The 24,370-nt window shown below is 33.8% G+C and overlaps 1 protein-coding gene across 4 annotated transcripts in view; it reads left to right on the top strand.

Moving 5' to 3' along the window:
- CFAP44 (cilia and flagella associated protein 44) overlaps nt 1–24,370 on the top strand; it is a 158,639-nt gene that overhangs the window by 92,565 nt on the left and 41,704 nt on the right. For 2 of the 4 annotated variants that reach the window (XM_079155380.1, XM_079155382.1), the window contains 7 exons: nt 7,511–7,656; nt 8,576–8,846; nt 11,251–11,306; nt 11,476–11,638; nt 12,426–12,556; nt 20,109–20,305; nt 22,078–22,252. In XM_079155380.1, the coding sequence (XP_079011506.1) occupies nt 7,511–7,656; nt 8,576–8,846; nt 11,251–11,306; nt 11,476–11,638; nt 12,426–12,556; nt 20,109–20,305; nt 22,078–22,252 (1,139 nt within the window). Of the gene's footprint in view, nt 1–7,510; nt 7,657–8,575; nt 8,847–11,250; nt 11,307–11,475; nt 11,639–12,425; nt 12,557–20,108; nt 20,306–22,077; nt 22,253–24,370 lie in introns of those variants that run through there. The other 2 variants (XM_079155383.1, XM_079155381.1) reach the window with 2 other exon arrangements.

Raw genomic sequence — 24,370 nt, 5'->3', positions numbered from 1 at the left:
TTGCCTGCAAATGCCATAATTTTATTATTCTTTATAACTGAGTAAAATTCCATTGTATATATATATATATACACCACAGTTTCTTTATCCATTCATCAATTGAAGGACATATAGGTTGGTTCCACAGTCCAGCTATTGTGAATTGAGTAGCTATGTACATTGATGTGGCTGTATCTCTGTAATATGCTGATTTTAAGTCCTTTGGGTATAGGCCAAGGAGTGGGATAGCAGGGTCAAATGGTGGGTCCATTCCAAGTTTTCTAAGGAATCTCCACACTGCTTTCCAGAGTGGCTGCACTAATTTGCATCCTCACCAGCAATGTATGAGTGTACCTTTTTCCCCACATCTTCTCCAACACCTATTGTTGCTTGTATTCTTGATAATTGCCATTCTAATTGGGGTGAGATGGAATCTTAGTGTAGTTTTGATTTGCATTTCTCTTATTACTAAAGATGGTGAACATTTTTTCATATGTTTCTTGATTTCTTGTACATCTTCTTCTGTGATGTGTCTGTTCATATCCTTAGCCCATTTGTTGATTGGGTTATTTGTATTCTTGGTGTAGAGTTTTTTGAGTTCTTTATACATTCTGGAAATTAGCGCTCTATCTGAAGTATGAGTGGCAAAGATATTCTCCCACTCTATAGGCTCTCTCTTCACATTGCTGATAGTTTCCTTTGCTGAGAGAAAGCTATTTAGTTTGAATCTATCCCATTGGTTGATTCTACCTTTTATTTCTTGTGCTATGGGAGTCCTGTTAAGGAAGTCTGATCCTAAGCCAATAAGGTGAAGATTTGGACCTACTTTTTCTTCCATAAGATGAAAGGTCTCTGGTCTGATTTCGAGGTCCTTGATCCATTTTGAGTTGAGTTTTGTGCAGGGTGAGAGATGGGCGTTTAGTTTCATTCTGTTGCATATGGATTTCCAGTTTTCCCAGCACCATTTGTTGAAGAGGCTATCTTTTCTCCATTGAATGTTTTTGGCAACTTTGTCTAGTATGAGAAAACTGTATTTATTTGGGTTTGTGTCCGTGTCCTCTATTCTGTACCATTGATCTACCTGTCTATTTTGGTGCCATTACCATGCTGTTTTTGTTACTATTGCTTTGTAGTATAGTTGAAGTTCTGGTATTGCGATACCCCCTGCTTCATTCTTCCTGCTAAGGATTGTTTTAGCTACTCTAGGTTTCTTATTCTTCTAGATGAATTTCATAATTGCTTGCTCTGTTTCTGTAAGGTACATCATTGGGATTTTAATTGGAATTGCATTGAATCTGTATAGCACTTTTGGTAGTATGGCCATTTTGACAATATTAATTCTGCCTATCCAAGAACATGGGAGATCTTTCCATCTTCTAAGGTCTTCCTTAATTTCTTTCTTCAGTGTTTTGTAGTTTTCATTGTAGAGATCTTTTACCTCTTTGGTTAGATTGATGCCCGAGTATTTTATTTTTTTTGAGGCTATTGCAAATGGAGTTGTTTTCCTCATTTCCCTTTCAGCTGTTTCGTCACTTGCGTATAAAAATGCTGTAGATTTATGTGTGTTAATTTTATAGCCTGCTATTTTGCTGAATTCATTCATGAGATCCAGAAGTTTTCTGGAGGAGGTTTTTGGATCCTCTAAATATAGAATCATGTCATCCGCAAATAGCGACAGCTTAAGTTCCTCTTTTCCTATTCGTATCCCTTTAATTTCTTTAGTCTGCCTAATTGCTTTGGCTAGAGTTTCAAGGACAATGTTGAATAGAAGTGGGGAAAGAGGACATCCCTGTCTTGATCCCGTTTTTAAAGGGAATGGTTTCAGTTTTCCTCCATCAAGAATGATGTTGTCCATTGACTTAGCATAAATAGCTTTTACAATGTTCAGATATGTTCCTACTATCCCTATTTTTTCTAGTGTTTTCAGCATGAAGGGGTGTTGTATATTGTCAAATGCTTTTTCTGCGTCAATTGAAATAACCATATGATTCTTATCCTTAAGTCTATTGACATGATGGATTACGTTTATTGATTTACGGGTGTTAAACCATCCTTGCATTCCAGGGATGAACCCCACTTGATCATGGTGCATGATTTTCTTAATATGCTTTTGGATATGGTTTGCCAATATTTTGTTAAGGATCTTTGCATCTATATTCATCAAGGATATTGGTCTAAAATTTTCTTTCCTTGATGTGTCTTTTCCTGGTTTGGGTATGAGGGTGACATTAGCTTCATAGAATGAGTTTGGTAGGGTACCCTCCTTTTCTATTTCCTGGAATACTTTGAGAAGTATTGGAAGGAGATTTTCTTTGAAGGTCTTGTAGAACTCTGCTGAGAATCTATCTGGTCCTGGGCTTTTCTTGGATGGTAGGTTTTTAATGACTTCTTCTATTTCATTGCTTGATATTGATCTGTTTAAATTGTGTATGTCCTCTTGGTTCACTTTGGGAGGAGCATATGTCTCTAGAAATTTTTCAATGTCTTTGGTAGATTCTATTTTGTTGGAATACAGATTTTCAAAGTAGCTTCTAATTATGTTATGTATATCAGTGATATGTCATGATATTTCCTTTTTCATCATGAATTTTAGTAATTTGAGTTTTCTCTCTCCTCTTTGTTAGTGTGGCTAAGGGTTTTTCTATTTTGTTTACTTTCTCAAAGAACCAACTTTTTGTTTTGTCAATTTTTTGAATTGTTTCTTTTGTTTCAATTTCATTGATTTCAGCTCTGATTTTAATGATTTCCTGTCTTCTACTACTTTTGCTGTTATTCTGTTCTTCTTTTTCTAGGGCTTTGATCTGAAATGTTAGGTCATTTAATTGTTGACTTTTCATTCTTTTCTGGAATGCGCTCCATGCAATGAATTTTCCTCTTAGTACCACTTTCATAGTGTCCCAGAGATTTTGACATGTTTTATTGTCATTCTCATTGACCTCTAAGAATTTTTTTTATCTCCTCCCTGATGTTTTCTGTTATCCATGTTTCATTCAATAGCACATTATTTAGTCTCCAGGTGTTGGAGTAATTTCTGTTTTTTATTTCGTCATTGATTTCTACTCTCAGTCCATTATGATCTGATAGAACACAAGGCAGTATCTCTATTTTTTTGCATTTCCTAAGGGCTACTTTGTGGCATAATATATGGTCTATTTTTGAGAAGGTTCCCTGTGCTACTGAGGAGAAAGTGAATCCACTCGTTGATGGATGGAATATTCTATATATGTCTATTAAGTCTAGGTTATTGATTGTGTAATTGAGTTCTATGATTTCTTTGTTTGGTTTTAGTTTGGAAGATCTATCTAGTGGTGACAGCGGTGCGTTAAAGTCACCCAGAATTATTGTGCTGTGGTCTATTTGATTTGTGAAATTGAGAAGGATTTGTTTGACGTACAGGGATGCACCGTTGTTTGGGGCATAAATATTTCCTATCGTTATGTCTTTCTGATTTATGTTTCCCTTAAGCAGTAAGAAATGTCCTTCTTTATCCCTTCTGACTAACTTTGGCTTGAAGTCCACTTTATCTGATATAAAGATGGAAACCCCCGCTTTTTTACTGAGTCCATGTGTGTGATAGGTTTTTCCCATCCTTTCACCTTTAGTCGGTGGATGTCTTTTTCTATGAGATGAGTGTCTTGCAGGCAGCATATTGTTGGGTCTTTCTTTTTAATCCATTCTGCCAGTCTATATCTTTTGATTGATGAGTTTAGGCCATTAACTTTCAGGGTTATTATTGAGATATGATTTGTATTCCCAGTCATTTGGCTTATTTTTGGTTTTTAAGTTGGCTTGGTTTCTCCTTTGAGTGGTTTTTCTCTTAAGGTAGTTCCTCCCTTTGCTGACCTCCATTGTTTTTCATTTCCTCCTCATGGAATATTTTGTTGAGAACATTCTGAAGTGCAGACTTTCTACTTGTAAATTCTTTTAACTTTTGTTTATCATGGAAGGATTTTATTTTATCTTCAAATCTGAAGGTTAATTTTGCTGGGTATAGGATTCTTGGTTGGCAACCATGTTCTTTCAGAGCTTGAAATATGTTGTTCCAGGCCCTTCTAGCTTTTAGAGTCTGGGTTGAGAAGTCGGCTGCTATCTGTATTGGTGTCCCCCATATGTAATCTGATGCTTTTCTCTCACGGCCTTCAAAATCCTATCTTTATTTTGAATGTTAGGCATTTTCATTATAATATGCCTTGGTGCGGACTGTTGTGATTTTGTGCATTTGGTGTTCTGTAAGCCTCTTGTATTTGATTTTCCATTTCATTCTTCAGGCTTGGGAAATTTTCTGATATTATTTCATTGAATAGGTTGCTCATTCCTATGGTTTGTATCTCTGTGCCTTCCTAAATCCCAATAATTCTTAAATTTGGTCTTTTCATGATGTCCCATAGTTCTTGGAGATTCTGTTCATGATTTCTTATGATCTTCTCTGGGCCACTTTATTTGCAAGATTAAATATTTTGTCTTCATTGTCTGAGGTTCTGTCTTCCAAGTGGTCTAGTCTTTTGGTGATGCTTTCCATTAGGTTTTTTATTTGGTTTATTGTTTCCTTCATTTCAAGGATTTCCGTTTGGTTTTTTTTTTTTTTTTTTTTGAGAATCTCCATGTCTTTGTTGAAATGATCTTTTGCTTCCTGCAGTTGCTCTTTCAGCTTATTGGTATTATCATTCATTGCCTGCATTTGCTCTCTTATCTCATCCTTTGCTTCGCAAATCATCTTAATCATGTATAATCTGAAGTACTTTTCTGACATTTCTTCTAACATACTGTCATTGGATTCTGTTACTATAGAATCTAGATTTGTTTGGATCATTTTCTTCCCTTGTTTTTTCATGTTGTTCATGTATCTTCCCCTCTAGCAGTGCAGATCTGGGGTATTGCAGATTTCCCCCTATAGGCTTATAGTGGCCCTAGAGGTTTCCAAAACCATTTCTTTAAGGGGAGATGAATATTAGCAGTGCCTAATTCAGACAGTATGCAATCCTAGACCAAATAGCCCCTATGAGGACAATAACAAAATTGTCATAATATACAGAATGAGTTAAAATATTATCTTCAATAAAACAGATTTGCAATAAGGTCTGCAGTTTCTAATGGAGGACAAAGAGGATGCAGAGGAATGTAGAATGTGGCTGTTAATGGGATAAGAAAAGATTATACAGAAGTTCTAGATAATAGAAAGGATGAGAGTATAATCAAAAGAAATTGGATGTTAGCATGCAAAAAAGGGAGAAAGAGACTCTGAGGGAACAGGTAAACAAAAGGAAAAGAGAGCAAGAAAAGTAAAGAAATAAAAACTTAAATGTTTTCTATAAGGAGAAAAAAGAAAATCTACAGTATAACAGTCATATAGTAATGAAACCTCCCAGAGTTCAGTAGCCTAATGCTTGAGAGGTACCTGACAATGAGCTTCAAGCCTCCAGCAGGCGTCTCAGGATGGGTTTTGCCCCACCTAAAGATCGGAGCAATGGCTTCCAGGATTATCCAAGGTGGCCACTGTGACTTCGAAATATGTTGGCAAATTGGGAGCTGCAGCTCAATGTGTGGACGTCATCAGCTGGAGGTCCTGAAGGTGGGATGCGGTTGGTCAGGCAGAGATCCTGGAAGTCTGGTGTGTTTGGTGTGGTTGTGGGATCCTGGAGGCCGAGTGCAATCAGTTGGTCTGGGGTCCCGGTGATAGGGCGCAGTCAGTTGGTCCGGGGGTCCTGGCGGCAGGGAGCAGTCAGTCGATGTGAGGTCCCCAGAGGCAGGGAGTGATTGGTCGGGCTGAGGGGTCCTGGAGACCGGGCTCAGTCAGTCCTGCCCCGGGTCCTACGGGGCCTGGCTGTTGTCTCAAAATGGCACCCTACTCTGTTTTCATGTATTTTATTTTTATATATGTTGCTATTCCTAGAAAATATTTACTGTAGCTTTATATAGTCAATATCACTTTGATTTTTTACTCTTGCTGTTAATTCCTTTCTGTATCTTTGTAATTGCCTCTTTTGCAGTGGTCAGTGTGACTGAGAATCCTTTCATGTGCTTATTGACTATTGTGCATTTTCTCTGGAGAAATATCAATTCAGTTCTTTCCTGTTTTTAATTTGGTCATTTGGGGTTTGTTGTTGAGTTTTAACTCTCCTTAGTTGATTTTAGTTGCTGTTACATCAATGTATTGAATTTTTATTTTCTATCAATTATTTTTCAATTCTAGAATTTCCATTTTTCCACATTTTTATAGACTCCAATTGACTTCTAAAATTTTGTATATTACTTTTAAATTTCTTAAACATATTAATCTTAGTTATTTTGAAGTCCATTTTGAAAACTCCTCTATTGATATCTCTTGTGATTATTTTTTTCAATCAATCTTATATTTCCTAGCATATCTACCTATTTTTAATAGAGTGCCTAACCTCATGTGTGAAACACTGTAGAGCTACCTTGATTGTCAGTATGTTGCTCTTTTCTCCTAGAGATTTATTTTTGGTTCTGGAAAACAGAAATCCTAGATCACTTTAAATCGACCACTGACTGAGATTACTTGAATTTAGCTTCACTTGCTGTGAGGGTCATTTTATTTCCTGTTCACTCATATGTCTAGAATGTACCACTCCAGGACTTCAGTGGGAAGCTCTAGTGGAAAGTGTATTTACAATGGCCCCTTCTCCCTAAAGGACCCTGGAAATTATTTCCCTCTCCATAAGCCCATGAGACTACAGATATCTCTGCTCAGCCTCTTAGCTTCTCAACTGCCACTTTAATTGACAAGTGCTTCAGGGACAAAAGCCATGCCAAATGCCAGGCTTACTTCTCTTGACTTTCCCTCTCTTATGGGTTTTGCTATTTTTGTAGCTCTCCAACACTCCTTTTTACAATTTTTTTTGTTTTGATTATTCTCAGTGGGGTTTGGCTGAAGCAATCCCAATCTGCCATTGTCAAAAGTGAAAACTTAATTTGATTTTCAAAGGTCATATTTTGTTACTATTTCTTTCTCGTTCATTTATTTTTTCATAAAGATGTTCTGACCATTAATTTATTTCCCTTAATTAGGAATCTTTGGTTCATATAGAAAAAGAAAAAAGCAAATTAGAGTTGGAGCAATGTAGCCATCCAGATGATTGTCTTTTTATTATATGGATAGTTTTTTCCTAAATAGCCTTTCCTGGAAAATTAAATGTTTGAAGTTACCCAAGATCAAACACTAGCTATGAAAAAAATGACCTGTAAAACCTGTTACAAAAATTCTACCTATTTCAAATAACACTTGAAGAAATAAAATGGAATTCAATAGCCAGTCAGAGTTGAAATCTCCCTCATAATGACTTCTAAGTAGGAACAAATCATCATGAAGTACTTATTATTGTAATTACATAACTGCATATAAATGGAAAATAAAGATATTTATAGTAAATAAAAACTTCTATAATCACAAATATAGTAGATGTTTTAAAATATCTATTTACTTTTTAAATTTTGAAATAATTGAAAAATTCACACTCACTCAAATATGTTATATTTAAATATCACTATCTATATTATTTATCTTTTCTAGGGTGGCTATGATTCTGGTTTTCTATATCACTGTGAATTTCCCTCATGTGACAAAAGAAGCAATTTCGAAGAACAGAAAGATGAACCTTTTGATTTTCGTTTTCTTGAGAATACAGAAGAAAATCCCATCCAAACTATCATTTTCAGGTGTATAGAATGTCGAAAAGCTTTGAAAAATGATATCCCATTAAGTATCTTTTGACTTCATATATCGTGGATATTGTCAATGTTAAAGATCCATCCAAATGAAGAAATACTCAAACAATGTGTCGTTAAATAAATCAACTGAATCAAAGCTAGTCCTGAAATTATATTCAGATTTTATCTGCAGATATTCTATCAGGATTTCTGTTTATGACAATTGAGTTGCATGGATTTACCCTCTGTTACTTGGGAGAATGCTACTGCATGGTCAGATAATTAAGGGTCAGAGTTCCAATGATTCTGGAGAAATTATCAAATGAATCATTAGCTCTTTAATAATTAAGAACTGAGAATATATCCCTGTCATTTTTCTGAAAAACAGATGGACTAGCTCCAATTTTCAATTTGACTTTTCCCCACTTTCTCTTTGTATTAATTTATTAGGTCTTCTATAACAAAATGCTACATACTTCATGACCTGAACAACAGAAATTTATTTTCTCATAATCTGGATACTAGAGTTCTAGGGTCCAAGTGTCAGATTTGGTTTCTCTTGAAGTCTCTTTTCTTGGCTTGCTAACATCTGCCTTTTGCTGTGTCCTCACTTGATCTTTCCTATGTGCATGATATCCCTAGTCTCTTTCTGTCTTAATCTTCATTTCTTATAGGTTACCAGTCAGACTGCATTTGGGTCCATTCAGATGTTCTCATTTTAACTTAATTACCTCTTTAAAAGTCCTGTCTCACCATATAGTTACATTCTGAGGTATTTTGGATTAGGGCTTAAATATATAAATTTTAGTGATACATAATTCAGTTCATAACACTTTGTTATTCAAATAGTCATTTGTCAGTTAATTTAAAATTAAATATTACTTGTAGACAAATAGGAAGAACAATTTACTTTCTTTTTATCTCATAGCTTTAGCCAAACTATGATGTTTTGTGGCATGAGAAATGGAGCAGTTAGAGTGTATATCCGAAGTCATGATGATCATTCACTAACCAATTTGGACTACTACTGGCACTTTAATATGCATGACAATGATTATGGGTATGTTAAAAGCATGGCGACTAGCTTCGATGACCGGTTCTTGATGACGGCTGGAGCAGATAATAATATCTTTGTTTTCAATGTTTATTCCGAACTTGAATTCCTGAAAATCATCAAAGCCAAAGTGCCATCTCCCAAGGTATGTATCTAATTAACCAATGAACTAATTAATAACAACAAAATTTATCTTAAGGTACTGATGTGAAATTGCTAATGTACTTTCAAAAATGAAAACTATTTAGATATATTAAATTCATTATCTAAACATGCTACCGTATTATAATTTTGACTTTCTGGTGCTTCTATGACTGTATTAATGGTGTTAAACTCCCTGATTATTAAAGGTATGTAACTCCCCCCATTTTTTTCAATGTTGATTTTTCTGTATTAATGACTTTTAAATTGCAGTTTCTTCTTTTTCAAAAATGGACACTAGTTTTCAGATATATATTTTGGTTTTCATTTATTCATCTACTCAACACAGGGGTATATACAGGATGTACATCATAAAGTATGTTTTTGAAATAAGTTGAAAAATATCAATATCTTCCATTTTGAAATGTAATAATGTAGGTCTTGTTCAAAGATTCTCTATAAATTATTCTGTTCATAGGCAAAGTAGATTGTTGGCTTTGTGATGAAGATTGAAGGTACACATCACCAAATTATATCTTTTGTCCTGTCACAGAACCAGAATTTTTTGTTATCAAAGTAGTCCTTTTGGATAAAGTCATTTAGGAACCATTAGAATTGTTCCTAAAGACTAAGGAGTTGTATTAGAAGCACCATAGTTAAAATTCCTAAGAACATGTTGACTTCCCATCTAACAGTCTATTTCAAAACAACACTCAAAGAATGTAGGGAAGATATGAGCAGGTTAATTTTCGTTTCTTTTAATAGCAGTAAAATTTGGAGTATGGGCCATGTTTAAAGAGGGTCCAGCTCCAAAAGGGAAAGTATATGAACAAGAAGAAAAATGTGTATTCTTCTACCTAACATCAGTTCTCTCTACAGAAACCTATATTGGAGAGAAAAAAATCATTCCACAATTTAAATAATAGTATACTATTATTTATGACTGCACTCAATATTTTTTATTTCATTGACATTGACCCTGCTTTTAAGAAGGCAAAAATCAGAAAAAAAAATTGAAATAATTGTTTTAAAAACTCACAAAAACCAATTTAGCTCTGCAGAAGTTCTGAAATTCTTACTTTAGGACACTGAGAGTCCTTAAAAGTACAGATGCCTGAACCCCACCAAGAAAAATGAACATCTCTGAAGGTGAGACCTAGGCATCAGTATTTTACAAAATGTCCTCCACTTTGTTCTAATGTGCAGCCAAGTTTGGGAGCCTTTGGCATATATTTTGGAACTGTTGGAAGCACCTTTGTTTAAACTCAACTGTAGACAACTGTGACTAGGAGACAGTTGGCTGAACATCCGTGTTAAATCTTTGCACATGGATATTAGAGCACCAAGGAACTTAGTTCTTGGTAGTAAAAGAATAAAAAAATAAATTTGAGATATTTTTGTTTTGAATGATTAAGTAATGATATATTAGCCATCACTGGCTCTTACTTTAGTCACATGTATGACTTCACTTTTACTAAAGTCATAAACCTTGACTTCCATAGAAATGTATAGATCTATGTTTTATAAATATAGTTTACATGTCATATGTGTGAAAACTGTAATAAAGCAATTTGATCAAGAAGAGTCTTTATTTCTTTACAAAGAACAACAGGAAAACAGACCCATCTGCTATAAAAGAGAATAGAGAATAAAAAAGTGTTGTTCAACTTTACTGAAGAATTGATAGCAAATTAAGATTCTCTTCTTTGCTGAGTTACTCTTCCATAACATAGCAGACATTTTGAAAACAGCACCTGAATACACAAACTTTAAGTAATTTACTTTTCAGTTCCTCTTAATCTGATTTCCTTTCTAAGCAGAGATTTGTATTTCTTTTTTCGTATCTTTCTTTTTGAAGAAGGGAGATTGTGTTATTCTGTGAATTTTCCATCTTATGTCTTTTTTTGATTAGGATCACATCAAATTTTTACTTAAAATTAGAACATATTTATGTATATATACATATATATTTAAAAATCTTTCTAGGGTATATATGAGGTATTTGGGGATATGCACATAATAAAGCGATATACAGAAAAACAACATTTTGAAATATATTTATCTAGAAATTTTTTATGTGTATCTGCTATTAATAACATGTATTATTAGCTCATGTGAATCGGTAATTGACATTTTGGAGGGGGCAACTGTGGTGATATTAACATTTTGCAAAAACATATGATTGTATTTCAAGACTTTTTCTACCTACTTCCTTAAATGAAGAAGAAACAAATAAATTTAGCCAACATAATTTTTCCCTTAGTTTCTTTTGTGTAAAACTGTTTTTCAGACCTATCTAGACTTGTTAGAAATTAGCAGGTAAAATAAAAATTCAATTAACTTTTCATAGATATTTTGAGGGAAATATACAATTTTAAAGGGCTAACGTTTTACTCCCATGCCTACAGTTTGGAATTGAAACAGAGCCATCCCCAGAAGATATTGAAGATCCCAAAGCCTACAGGTATGGGAATTTTTGATAAATATTGCTTAGATATGATTTTTTTTTAAAACAAACCAACATTTTACAGAAGTTGACCAAGCTAAGTAAATTTCCAAATTATTGAATACTGATTTTCTCTTCTGCTGTTTCTGTAGCCTAACATGTTATTCTTTTGAATTTTTATTCTCAGTATTGAGAATGCTAGGAGAAAAAGAGAACATGACAAGTTAATGAAAGAAATGGAAGAATTAAAAGCTGGAAAGAGAGAACAAATCCGTGCTTTGAGGAATGAATTTTGGAAACTATTAGAAATGAACAAAGAATTACCAAAGCATATGCAATTTAGAAGAACAGTAAGTCTAAGTAAAATTTTAATAACATGCAATTTCTGGATCAAGACTACTATTTTGCCAACCAGAAGGAGCATAAAAAACATCTTTAAACTTTCCTTTTATCTGCCTGATCAAAGTATTTGCAGCAACTCAACTACTATAACAATTTGTTTGATTTGGAAGCAGATAAATCTCTTTACATGATACAAAGTTTACTACTGGATTTAGGTTCCTCACACATGTTTTATCTGTTTATTGATTGGTACCAAAGTAAAATATAAATTTGGAGTTTCATTTGGCTATTAACCCTTGTTGTACCTAGTCAAAATATCTGTTGAGTAGGTACATGTATATTTTGATACTTTGTGGTTCCATTTCTATATATTTATCAGATATGTTGAGAAGAGAGTACCAGTTGATCCACAAAGTTTCTAAAATAAAATTGTGTTAGTATAGTTGTAGCTATAAGGACAATCACAAAACTGTTTAAGTCAATTTTGTATTTTTTTTTCTTTCGAGTCTCACCGCAAGCACCATCTACATGTTAGTGATTAGGATTTTTTAAAAGTTTATTTTGTATTTCTTCCTAAACAGAATTTTTGTTAAGAGTCTAATTAAGTTAAAAACCAGAATTTGTCATCTTGGCTTTATCCATGGATTATTCAATTCTGTAATTCTAGAAGTACTTTTGTCTATTTCACATGACAAATGCTGTGATGATGTGGTGATTAATTCATTATATTGACTAAAAAAATAAAAATACATTGATAAAGAACCCTTTTGGATAAACAAATCTGCTTATTTGCAGGACTTTGATCTTGATTCCAAAATTCGTGCTGATATTGATAGAAAAACTGTTTATAAAATTCACCAAGTAGAAAAGGAATTAGCTTGGGAAAAAGAGAAACATGAGCTCGGCTTAATGAAGCTACAGAATAGGTAAGATCCATATTTCCTATAAATTAGGATGTTTGAGAGCATAAATTTGAATAGTTTGCAATAGTGTCAGTGAAGTATCCAGATAAGAGGTTTTCTGAAGTAGCCACTGACTTGAATGAAATCTTTAGGAATCCTCTTGTCACTGATATTGATATCTCCCTGGGCTTTCTGTTTTTCTCCTTTCTAGTTAAATATGGGTTATTTGGCTAACAATTATAGTTTTAAAAATTATATAATCCTGGACTGGGGATATAGCTCAGTTGGTAGAGTGCTTGCCTTGCAAGCACAAGACCTTGGGTTCAAATCCCCAGCACCGCAAAAAAAAAAAAAAATTATATAATCCATAATTAAAATCCATAATTTTGACAAATTATTTATTTATGCCAAATTAGTATGAGCATATATGCATTAATTTTTTTAATCAAACAGAATCAAAGAACTTTTTGTAAAAGACAATAACCTCCTGTCCAATCTCATGCATCAATTCAACTTCCCAGAGGAAATTGCTTTTTTGTCTTTTATTTAGACATAATTTATAAATCTTAATTAAGTGGCTCAATTCTTTTAAAAAATATAAACATGTATCCACTACTTGGATTATGATATAGAACATTTATACTAGTTTAAAAAGTTTCCTCGTGGTCTACTTTCAGTGAATACCTACTTCCCAAACTTAAACTTTATTGCCATGAATTAGTTTTATCTGAGAACTTCATATAAACTAAATGTTGAGCATGAACTCTTTTGTATCTGGTTTCTTTTATTCATATGATAAGATTATTCATATGTCTAAGATTATCCATGTTTCATGTCACAGTAGTTTATTCTTCTTCCTTTTATTGCAATATTCTATTATTTCAATTAATTCTAATAATTGTGGCTATGCTACAATCTAACCATTTTATTATTTAAAAAAATTTTTTTAGTTATAGATAAACACAGTACCTTTATTTTATTTATTTATTTTTATGTGATGCTGAGGATTGAACCCATTGCCTCACACATGCTAGGCAAGTGCTTTACCACTTGACCCAGTCCCCATTTTATTATTGATAGCTTTTGGCTACTGTAAATAATGCTGCTATGAATAGTCTGGTGCATATTTTTTGGTGGACATCAGCACTTATTACTGTTAGTGATATATCCAGTGGTAGACTTGTTGGGCCCTATTTTTTATGCATGTTTAGTTTCATTAGATGCTGCCAATTTTCCAAAATAATTGGATCAGTTTACACTTTGACTTCCCAAGTATAAAATAATCCAATCGACCCTTATTGTATTCATTTCTTAGAGCTTCTGTAACAAAGTATCATGAAGTGGATGGTTTAAATAAGTAAAATTTATTGTCTCATGTTTCTGGAGGTTAGAAGTTGAAAATCAAGGTGTCTAGCAAGTCGGTTCTTTTTGAGGACTGGAAGGAAGAATCTGTTCCTTGACTCACTCTGAGTATCTGGTGGTTTACCAGCAATATTTGTTGTTCTTGACTTGAGATACATCACTCCAAATCCTCTTCCTTCACATGAGCTTATCTCTGTGTCTTGTATATAGTCTTACCTCCGCACATGTCTGTTTCTGAGTTTAAATTTCCCTTTCTAATAAGTACACCAGTCATGTTGAAATAAAGTCCATACTAATGACCTCATTTTAAATGATAGCCTCTGTTAAGACCCTATTTTCAGATAAGGTCACATTCTGAGGTACTGAGCGTTAGGACTTCAACTTACCTTTTTAGGGAAATAGTTAAATTCACAACATGTACACTTGTCATCAGTGGAGATTGTCAGACCTTTTTTCAGCCATTCTTTAGTAGTATCTCATGTGGTTTAAGTTTGCATTTTCCTGGTAAGTGGTAATTTTCAGTCACTTTTCATATATGTACTAGTCATTGGTATATTCTCTGGGTTATTATTTTTTTGTGTGGGGGGGGGTACTAGAGACTGAACTCAGGGGCACTCAACCACTGAGCCACATCTCCAGCCCTTTTTTTGTATTTTATTTAGAGACAGGGTCTCACTGAGTTGCTTAGTGCCTTGCTTTTTGCTGAGGCTCACACTGAACTCTTGATCCACCTGTTTCAGCCTCTCCAGCCACTGGGATTTCAGGTGTATGCTGCTGTATCCAGCTGGGTTAGGGTTTTATTCAAGCATTTTTTCCTTTTTAAAAATTGGATATAGAAGCTAATTTATATATTATGGATTTGACTATTTGGTTATCTCTCTATATCTGTATTTATATGTGAGCAATAGATGTATATCTATATTTATGTATCTATATATATCATATACCTGATACATATTTGTGTGCTTATGTAAGATCTTGTTCTAGTCTGTGGCATGTTTCTTTATTCCTAAAGGAGTCCTTTGTTGAATGAAAGTTTTTAATTAAGTTTAATTTATTGACCTTTTTCTTTCTTTTTCTTCCAAGGTTGATGCTTTTGTGTTATATTTAAGAAAGCTTTGCCTATTCTCAATTCATGAAATAATACTCCTATGTTTTTTTCTGCTAGAAGCTCTATTGTTTGCCATTACTCATCTTGAATAATTTTTTAGGTAATATGAGATAGTGATCCAATGTCGTTTGTCCCTCTGTCAATATCCAATTAACTTAGTATCATTTTCTGAAAAGATCACACTTTCCTCACAGGATGGTAGTGATGATTTTTTCATACATCAGATAACCAGACATGGGTCTGTTTCCGATTTCTTCATAATATTTCATGGACCTCCCTCTTTATCCCTGTGCTGGTGCCACCCCGTCTTAACCCTTCACACCTAGTATGGTGAATCTTTCAGCTTTGTTTCTCATCTCCAAGATTGTTTACATTCATTGCATGTTAACCACTTGTCGACTTTCACAAAAGTCCTGCTAAGATTTTGATTGGAATTACATGAAATCTATGGATGTATGTAGGGATCACAGACATTTTTAAAAACAAATATTGATTTTTTTCAACCCGTAATCATGATGTATCTTGAAAAAAAACACTTTTAACATTTCTTCTAGTTCTTCTAGCTCTTTTTCTTCTAAAACAATATTTTTGTATCATTTCTTACATTGATTATGTCATTATGACTATCTTATAGACATTCTTCTGGACTTCCTGGTATAATAGGTGAAAATTTTGTTCACTTTAACATGTCCATTTTTTCCTGTATCATAACAATTTATTCAGTGTCCTAATCTGTTGTATCATTGGTGTCATTACTGGGGCTGTTTCTGCTGAATGATACATTTCTGTTCATTTTGAGTCAACTTTCTGCTTTTTTGCTTGCCTGATAAGTTTTGGTTAGATGCTAGACATTGTGAATTTTACTTTGTGCTGGATATTTTATATAATTTTAAGTATTCTTGAGCTTTGTTCTAGGACTTGGTTAAGTTACTTGAAATAGATGGATTTTTAAAAAAGTCTTCCTTTTAATCTTAGGTGGGATCAGGGCAGTTGTTGGTCTAGGGCTAATACTTCCAACTACTCTTCTGATACTCTACCCTAGGTCCCATGGAGTGTCAAGATTGTGAGGGACACAAACTATTTCAACCTGTGTGGAGTCTGGGAATTATTCTGCCTGTTCCTTTTTTGGTGATTCTTTCCCTGGCTTCAGGTAGTTGCCTCTTCATGCATGCTAGTTAGTACTTACCTGAAGAGTAGAAGGGAGTCCTCGGGTCTTCAGAGCTCTCTCAGATGTGTAGCTATTTCCTTTCTCATACTTTGTTCAGTGAATTATAGCACTCATTGCCTGAGAGTAAATCCTTGAATATTTGAATTTCTGGATAATATTTGAATCCCCAAATTATAATCAGATTGCTACCTGCTTAGAATTGGATAAAAAGTTTCTCTCAGAAAGAACCTCAACATTGTAACCTGTTTGTTTTTAATAAATATTCACCATATATTTATAAAAATGTGTCAGGGGGAGGTAAGTATGAATCTTAACCCACAAACTTAGATATGTAAGTAGTGTGGCTATTCTTTATTTATATTCATTTACATTTGACTCTGGGCTCCTATGCTACCAAAGACACAGGAAAGTCAGTCTTGGTACTGTTGAAACTCCTGTCCCAGCCTGCTTGCTTCTTTCTGTTCTTTGATTCAGTGGTTCTGTACCCAGTTGGAGCATACTATCTTTGGTAGGGCCAGAATCCCTCCAGCCCTACCTCAAACACACACACAGCACATGCAGCCACCATTGTGAGGCCTTGTCATCTCCCCAGAGACTATGGGAAGGAGGGCACAAGTATCCTAAGTGCTGAGTTACAAGTTGCCCCTTGGGCCGATCAGGAGGAGCCTCTTCCTCCCCCCCTACTTGCTCTCACTCTTTCTTTAGCTATTTTCCCTCTCTGGTCTATGTACTCTCTGTTCACCATAGCATCATGTTTTTGATGGACATATGGAAGAAAATAATAAATACCTAGCTCTTTGATTAGAATGTGGGGAGAGGATAAAATTTGCCACCACATAACTCTGGGTATTACCAGTGTTTTTACCTTTGCCAATCTAAAAGACCAAACATGGTAACTCGTATTTGAATAATTTGGATTTTTTTATTATTGGTAATGCTCACATATCTTTTCATGTATATAGTTCATTTATTCTTTTGGGAATTAACTGCTTAGATTCATTTTTCTTTGGATCCTGTTTATTTTCTATGCTGCGGTGTAGGTATTTGCCTTTTATCATACCTATGGTTAGTGCTTTCTCCTACTCTGCCATTTGCTTTGAACTTTATTCATATTTTTTTTATCTGTGAAGAAGTTTTCATTTTGATGTGCTCAAACTATATATATTTTCCTTCATGTTATCTGAGTCTCATGGGAAAGTTAAATTTAAAAAGTAAAACTCCAATGTGTGAAAATTAAAGCGAATACGTCTTAAAGAGATGAGAAAGATACTATACTACTACTATGGAGAGAGAGAGAGAGAGAATTAAAGAAAATAGTAAGTGGTTTAAAAAGGAGAAATAGAATTAAAAGGATTGAGTCATTAAAAAATGTTAAGAAAGAAAAAGAAACTAGGACTAATAATTTAAATTCTAAAATTAAAAGTGTGGGGGTACAGGCTGATTGTGAACCAGTGTCTCCAAATAACAATTTAACTGATGAGGAATTATTTAATTTTTTAAAAAAATTGACAGCTGAATACTTTTAAAAGATAAATCTCAAATCTCTGTGGGCTATAAGAGAAAGGTGAACTAGAAAGTAGTATGAATTCTACTTTCATACTAGTATGAAAGCCTGTATAGTAGTATGAAGCCTGATATATATATATATATATATATAAATATATATTTAAAAAGTACATACATATATATATATATATTTGTGCCAGAGATTGAACCCAGGGGCACTTAACCATTGACTCACACCCCCATCCAGCCCTTTTTTATTTTTTTTATTTTAGTTGCTTAGGGCCTCCCTAAGTTGCTGAGCCTGATTTTGAACTGTGGTCCTCCAGCCTCAGCCTCCCAAGTTCCTGGGATTACAGGCATGCACCACCACATTCAGCACCTGATGGTTTTTATAGAGGCAAAGAGTGGTATCTGATGGTTTGGGGGTTTCATAAAATGCCCTTAAAATGGAAAACTGAGGGACAAAGTTACCCTTGTATTCAATTTCCCCAAGTCTGCTCCCTTCATAGTTACTACATACAACTAAATCACATTATCACAAGTATATGAACACATCCATACACCATACATATACCATATAATTTAAGACAACAAAATGTGTTCTAGATGCCTTAGTAAGGTGGACTTTCTTAACTCTCTTGAAATGAGTGTTAAAAAATGATTTTTCTAATTTTGAATTTAGGAGCTCCTCCCAATATTTATATATTTTGTATAACTTGTTTATATATCTATACATAATATATATAAAAACAACATATATCTATTATATTTAATAACCTATTTTATATAATACATAGGGAGGTGGATTACATTTCCTCAGAGTTTGATATGTTCTATTTATCATTAAACTGCAGTCTGCTTATAAAATTTTCATTTTTTTCACATATTAGCAAAACAATGGCATTATATTAATATTGAATTGTTTAACACTTTCATTAGAAAGAATTCCCCTCTCCTTCCCTCCCTCTCTTCCTTCCTTTTTTTGAGGGGTGGGGATGATGGGGATTGAGGACAGGACCTTCCATATGCTAGGTAAACACTCTACCACTGAAATACACTCCCAGCCCTCTACTTACTCTTTACTGAAGTCCAATCCAATTTCCATTACATCTTGATGGTATATGCATGATTAAAGTTTGAGTCTAACCCAGATGCTTTGCAACTGCTAAAAGAAAACAGGGTCAACACTCCAACATATAAATGCAGGTGATGGCATTCTCAATAGGACTCCTAAAGTTCAGGAAATAAAATCAAGAATTAATAAATGGCAAGGTATCAGATTAAAATACTTCTGCACAACAAAGGAAACAATAGTGTAAAAAGAAAGTACAGAATTGGGAGAAAATCTTTGCCAGCTACTCTTCTGACAGAGGACTAATATCCAGAGTATATAAAGAACTTAAAAGCTTAGCACCAGAAAACCAAATAACCCAATCAATAAATGGGAAAATGAACTAACCAAACACTACTCAAAAGAAGAAATAAAAATGCCCAAGAAGAAAAAGGAAAAAGAAAAGAAAAGAAAATGTTCAATATCTTAGCAATCAGGGAAATGGAAATCAAAACTACACTGAGATTATTATCTCATTCCAGTTAGAATAACAATCATCAAGAATACAAATAATAATAAATTTGGTGAGGATGTGGGGAAAAAATGGAACTTACATACTATTGGTGGAATTGTAAATTGGTACAACCACTATGGAAATCAGTATGGAGATTTCTCAGAAAACTAGAAATGGAAAGACTAACTTAGATGACAAACAATATATGACCCAGCTATTCTAGTCCTTGGTATTTATTGAAAAGAATTAAAGTCAGCATACCATGAGAGGATGCATGCATACCCATGTTTACAGAAGCACAATTTACAATTTACAATAGTCAGTTTATGGAACCAGCCTAAGTCTTCATCGATAGACGGATCAATAAAGAATATGGTATATATGCACAATGGAGTTTTATTCAACTACAAAGAAAAATAAAGTATGTCATTTGGAGGCAAAGGGATGGAACTTGAGAGTATTATGTTAAGTGAAACATGCCAGACACAGAAAGGTCATATGCTTCTCTTATATGTGGAAAGTAGACAAAATAAAGGAGAAGCTAAAGAAGGGAGGTGGTCTCATGAAAATAGAAGGGAGACCAGTAGAGTAGAAAAAGGAGATAGGGAGAGAGGGTGGATGGGGAGGAAAATGGAGGTACTGGGGAATGAAATTGACCAAATTATGTTATGTGCATGTACAAATATGTCACAATGAATTCTACTGTTATGTATGATTATAATGTACCAATAAAATGTATTAATTTTTTAAGTCTAGCACAATATATGGATTATAAGAACAATATATTGTGATTTTATTTTACTACTTAATCATGCAGAATGATCAAAATAGTCACTATTACAAACACTTGTTTTGTTTTTTCAGATTTCGTGATCCACTGGAAAATGACACTACTGTGGTTTATGCTATACAAACTAACCACAAGATATCCTCCTATAGGCTGGTAAAGCCCTCTAAATATTCCAAATATAAACGAACAAGTCAGTCAGAGAGAAGACCAAGTAAATTGGAGAGGTTTGAAAAAGAGGGATCTGGAAAAAGGGATAGCCAGAAAGATACAGGTAGCCTAAATGACAAGAAGGCTTTTACATTCTTATTTATTAAAATTTCAAAAGTGAATTATCTTTTCATGGGAGGAAACTTTGAACTTTCTTTGCTGACTTGAGCTCAATTTGCTATCCACCCTTTCTTTCAGGATGATCTCCTTAGGAATAAATTGTCAAGGGGAAGAGAGTTGTGTGGTATGATTGAGAATGAGACTGCCACAGTTTCCCCACAAATGCTCCACGCTTACTTTCTTGCTTGATGCAGTCTGCTAAGCAAAACCAACCCTGGTCATGTGACTGACACAGTGTGAGACTACTGGATGCTACAGAACTATTCTCAAATTTAGAATTTTCCTAGATGGCTAATTTTTACACAGTGTCCCTTTCCATATTCCTTGCCCTATTTTTCTTCATTGAATTATCTGTAAGGTCTCCTTTCTTGCCTAGGATGAATTCTGAAACCATTGTCCTGGTATTTTAATCTTTTTTTTTTCTACTACTGTACTGTTTCCCATAGTGCCTTATCATGCTATTCAACTTACCTGTTTAGCTTATTGTTCAGCTTACTGTTCCCTAATTATTCCTGATATGTTCATACCCAGGCTCCTACTGAGTGACCTCTAACCCCTCTTCTCTCTGAATTATACCAGTTCTTGGGGATCCAGCTAGACTTAACATTTTTGTTATAAAGCCTTTCCACAATCATCCAGGCCACATTAAACCTTTCTTTTTCCATATTGCCATATATTTGAGATATGAAATATAAAGTAGTAATATAACTATATAGCTAACTCATGTTAGTTTTTCATTTTTATCTAAAGTCTATCTTTATCTAACTTAAACACAAAGAGTAATTTTCCAGAGACGCTTGTTAATTGATGAAGCTAATCATGTTTAAATTATAGATTTGGTTCTGTTTCTGATTTGTTTTTAAATTGACTGCAGTACCATGTCAAATTATATGTGTCAAATAGGACTCACTTATTTCTTCCCCTAGTCCCCACCATTATATCACCAACACTCCTTCCAAGCTTCCAAATATCTGTCAGTGGTCCATCATTACTCATTTTGTTCTCTAATTGCTTAATTTGTGTTTTATCTTGCCAATTTTTAAATAAAGTCCTTAAGAGCAATAATTGTGGTTTTTAAAAATCTCTTTACATTGGCATTACACAGCAAAGATAGTATCCAACTTATGATGGTTCAACTTCTAATGTTTTAGCTCTATGGTGGTTTAAAAGTGTACCCATACGACCATTCTGTTTTTCGTATTCAGTATAGTGTTAATAAACCACATAAGATATTCAACACCTTATTGTAAGATAGACTTCTGATTAGGTGATTTTTTTGTTGACTGCATGCTAATATAAGTGTTCTCAGCCTGTTGAAGGTAGACTTGTTTAAGTTTTGATGTTTTGTAAGCAAGGTGTATCAAATGCATTTTTGACTTAACAATTTTCAGTTTACAGTGGGATAAAAACCCTCATAAGTCAGAGAGCATTTGTGTTTATGGGGTTAAATTCATGGTAGTTGCTCAATACATACTTTGATTTTAAAAGTTAAGATATACAGCCAGAGGATGGGAAATTGTGCTCCATTTGTGTACAATTTGTCGAAATGCAGTCTACTGTCATGTTTAACTAATTCGAAAAAATTTAAAAATAAATAAAAGTCAATATATTTTTTGAATTTTTAAAAATTTTAATGTGGCAGGTTAAGAACTATCTTTGAGAGTTTCAATTTTCTGTTTCAAAAAGACTAAAAAAAAAGGTTGATTCTTTTTACAGGTGAAAGTATTATCATGCAAGAAGAAACAATGATAGAAAAAGGGAAGATATTTCGACCTAGAACCCTAAGTGAAATTATGATAGACAATCAAATTGAGAAAACAAGGAAACTTATACAAAAAGCGGAAAGAGCCCAACTAAAGATACAGCAGCGGAAAAAAGAATGGGAGGAACTGTGAGTTTTTACCTAAGCTCTTATCCTTTTAATATGTGAGTCCCAAAATGTATCTTAAAAATCTTTATATGGGCTGGGGAGATAGCTCAGTCGGTAGAGTGCTTGCCTTGTAAACACAAGGCCCTGGGTTCGATCCCTAGCACCCCCCAAAAAAAAAAAAACTTTATATTTATTGATATTGCCATTATTTAAATTAAAAAATGAAAAAAAAAAAATAAAACCAGAGAAGATAGTAAAGACAGGTCAGCTGGATCTTTTAAAGTGGCGATACTTCTTGTTGGAATGTGAATGATCCTTAGAGTTTCAGTTCCAGGAATTCCATTTTGCTAATATAATTAGAGTGATTTTTAAGGATTAAGAAATTATTTTCCAACTTCATAAAGATCCTGATTTCAATTTTATGAATAAATACCCAGAAATGAAATTGCTGGGTCATACAGTAGTTTTATTTTTAGCCTTTTGGGGAAGACTTTCCTCTGTCTTCCATGATAGCTATACCATTTTGTATTGTACCAACAATGTACAAGAGTTCCAATTCCTCACATCCTCTCCAACATTTGCTGCCTTTTGATTTTTTGATAATAGCCACCCCTGGCAAGTGTGAGGTGATATTTTACTATGGTTTTGATTTGCATTTTGCTGATAACTAGTAATCTTATTTTTTTATATAGCTGTTGGCCATTCATATATCTTCTTTGAAGAAATGTTCATTGAAGTCCTTTCCTGTTCTAAAAATCAGGTTATTAGGGTTTTTTTTTTTTTTTTCTTAACTACTGAATTGAAGGAGTTCTTAATCCGTTTTGAGTTGAATTTTTTATGAAAAATAAAGGTCCAGTTTTACTCTTTTGCATATAAATCTCCAGGTTTCCCAACTCCATTTGCTGAGGAGACTGTCCTTTTCCCACTGTGTATTCTTGGTACCTTTGTTGAAGATCAGTTAACTGACTATTGCTGGGTTTATTTCTGGACTCTCTATTCTTTTCAGTTAATTTATGTGTCTTTCTTTCTGCTAGTACCATACTAGCTTCGCAAACTTTGTTGAAATCAATGTGATCCTTTCAGCTTTGTTCTTTTCTAATCAAATCCAAAGATTTATTTGGATATTTGTGATCTTCTTTACTTACATATGAATCATAGGATAATTTTTTCTATTTCTGTAAAAAAATGCCGTTGAAGGAACTGTATCGAATCTGTAGATCACTTTTGGTAATCAGGACATTTAAACAATATTGTTTTCTGATTTGTGAACACAGGATATCTTTCCATTTGTTTGTATCTTCCTTAATTACTTGCAGTATTTTGTGTTTTTTAGTAAACAAGTCTTTCACCACCATAATTAAGTTCATTCCCAAGTATTTTATTCTTTTTCATTCTGTTGGAACTGGGATTATTTTCCTAATTTCCTCTTTAAATTGTTCATTGTTAGTAAATATGCAGTTGTGTTTTTGTGTGTTGATTTTTGTATCCTTCAACTTTACTGAACTTCTTTATTAGTTCTCTAGGATTTTCTATATACAAGATCATGTAGTCTTCAGTCAGCAATGATTTACTACTTCCTTTCTTTTTGGATGTTTTTTGTCTTTCATTCTTGCCTAGATGCTCTGGCTAGAACTTCCAGGACTATGGTCAATAGAAGTGATAAGTATGGGCATCCTTGCCTTGATCCTGAACTTTGGGAAAAGCTTTCAGTTTTTCACTGTTGAGGAAGGTTTTGTTTATTTATTTATTTATTTACTTATATTTAAAATTTTGTTCTAATTAGTTATACATGATAGTAGAATGCATTTTGACACATTGTACACAAATGGAGCATAACTTCTCATTCCTCTGGCTGTACATAGTGCCGAGCCACACCAGTAGTGTAATCATACATGTATATAGGATAGTAATGTCTGTCTCCTTCTACTGTCCTTCTCATCCCACCACCCCATCCCTTCTCTCTCTCCCCTCTTCATCATCCAAAGTTCCATCATTCTTTTCAACCCCCCACACACTGTGGATTAGCGTCCATTTATCAGAGAAAACATTCAGCCTTTGATTTGGGGCATTGGCTTATTCCACTTAGCATGATAGTCTCCATTTACCTGCAAATGCCACAATTTCATTCTTTATAAGACT

Source organism: Sciurus vulgaris, assembly GCF_902686455.1.
Source record: "Sciurus vulgaris genome assembly, chromosome: 10".
Taxonomy (NCBI): domain Eukaryota; kingdom Metazoa; phylum Chordata; class Mammalia; order Rodentia; family Sciuridae; genus Sciurus; species Sciurus vulgaris.
The sequence above is the reverse complement of the archived record's forward strand: the minus strand, read 5'-3'. Positions and strand labels throughout refer to the sequence as shown.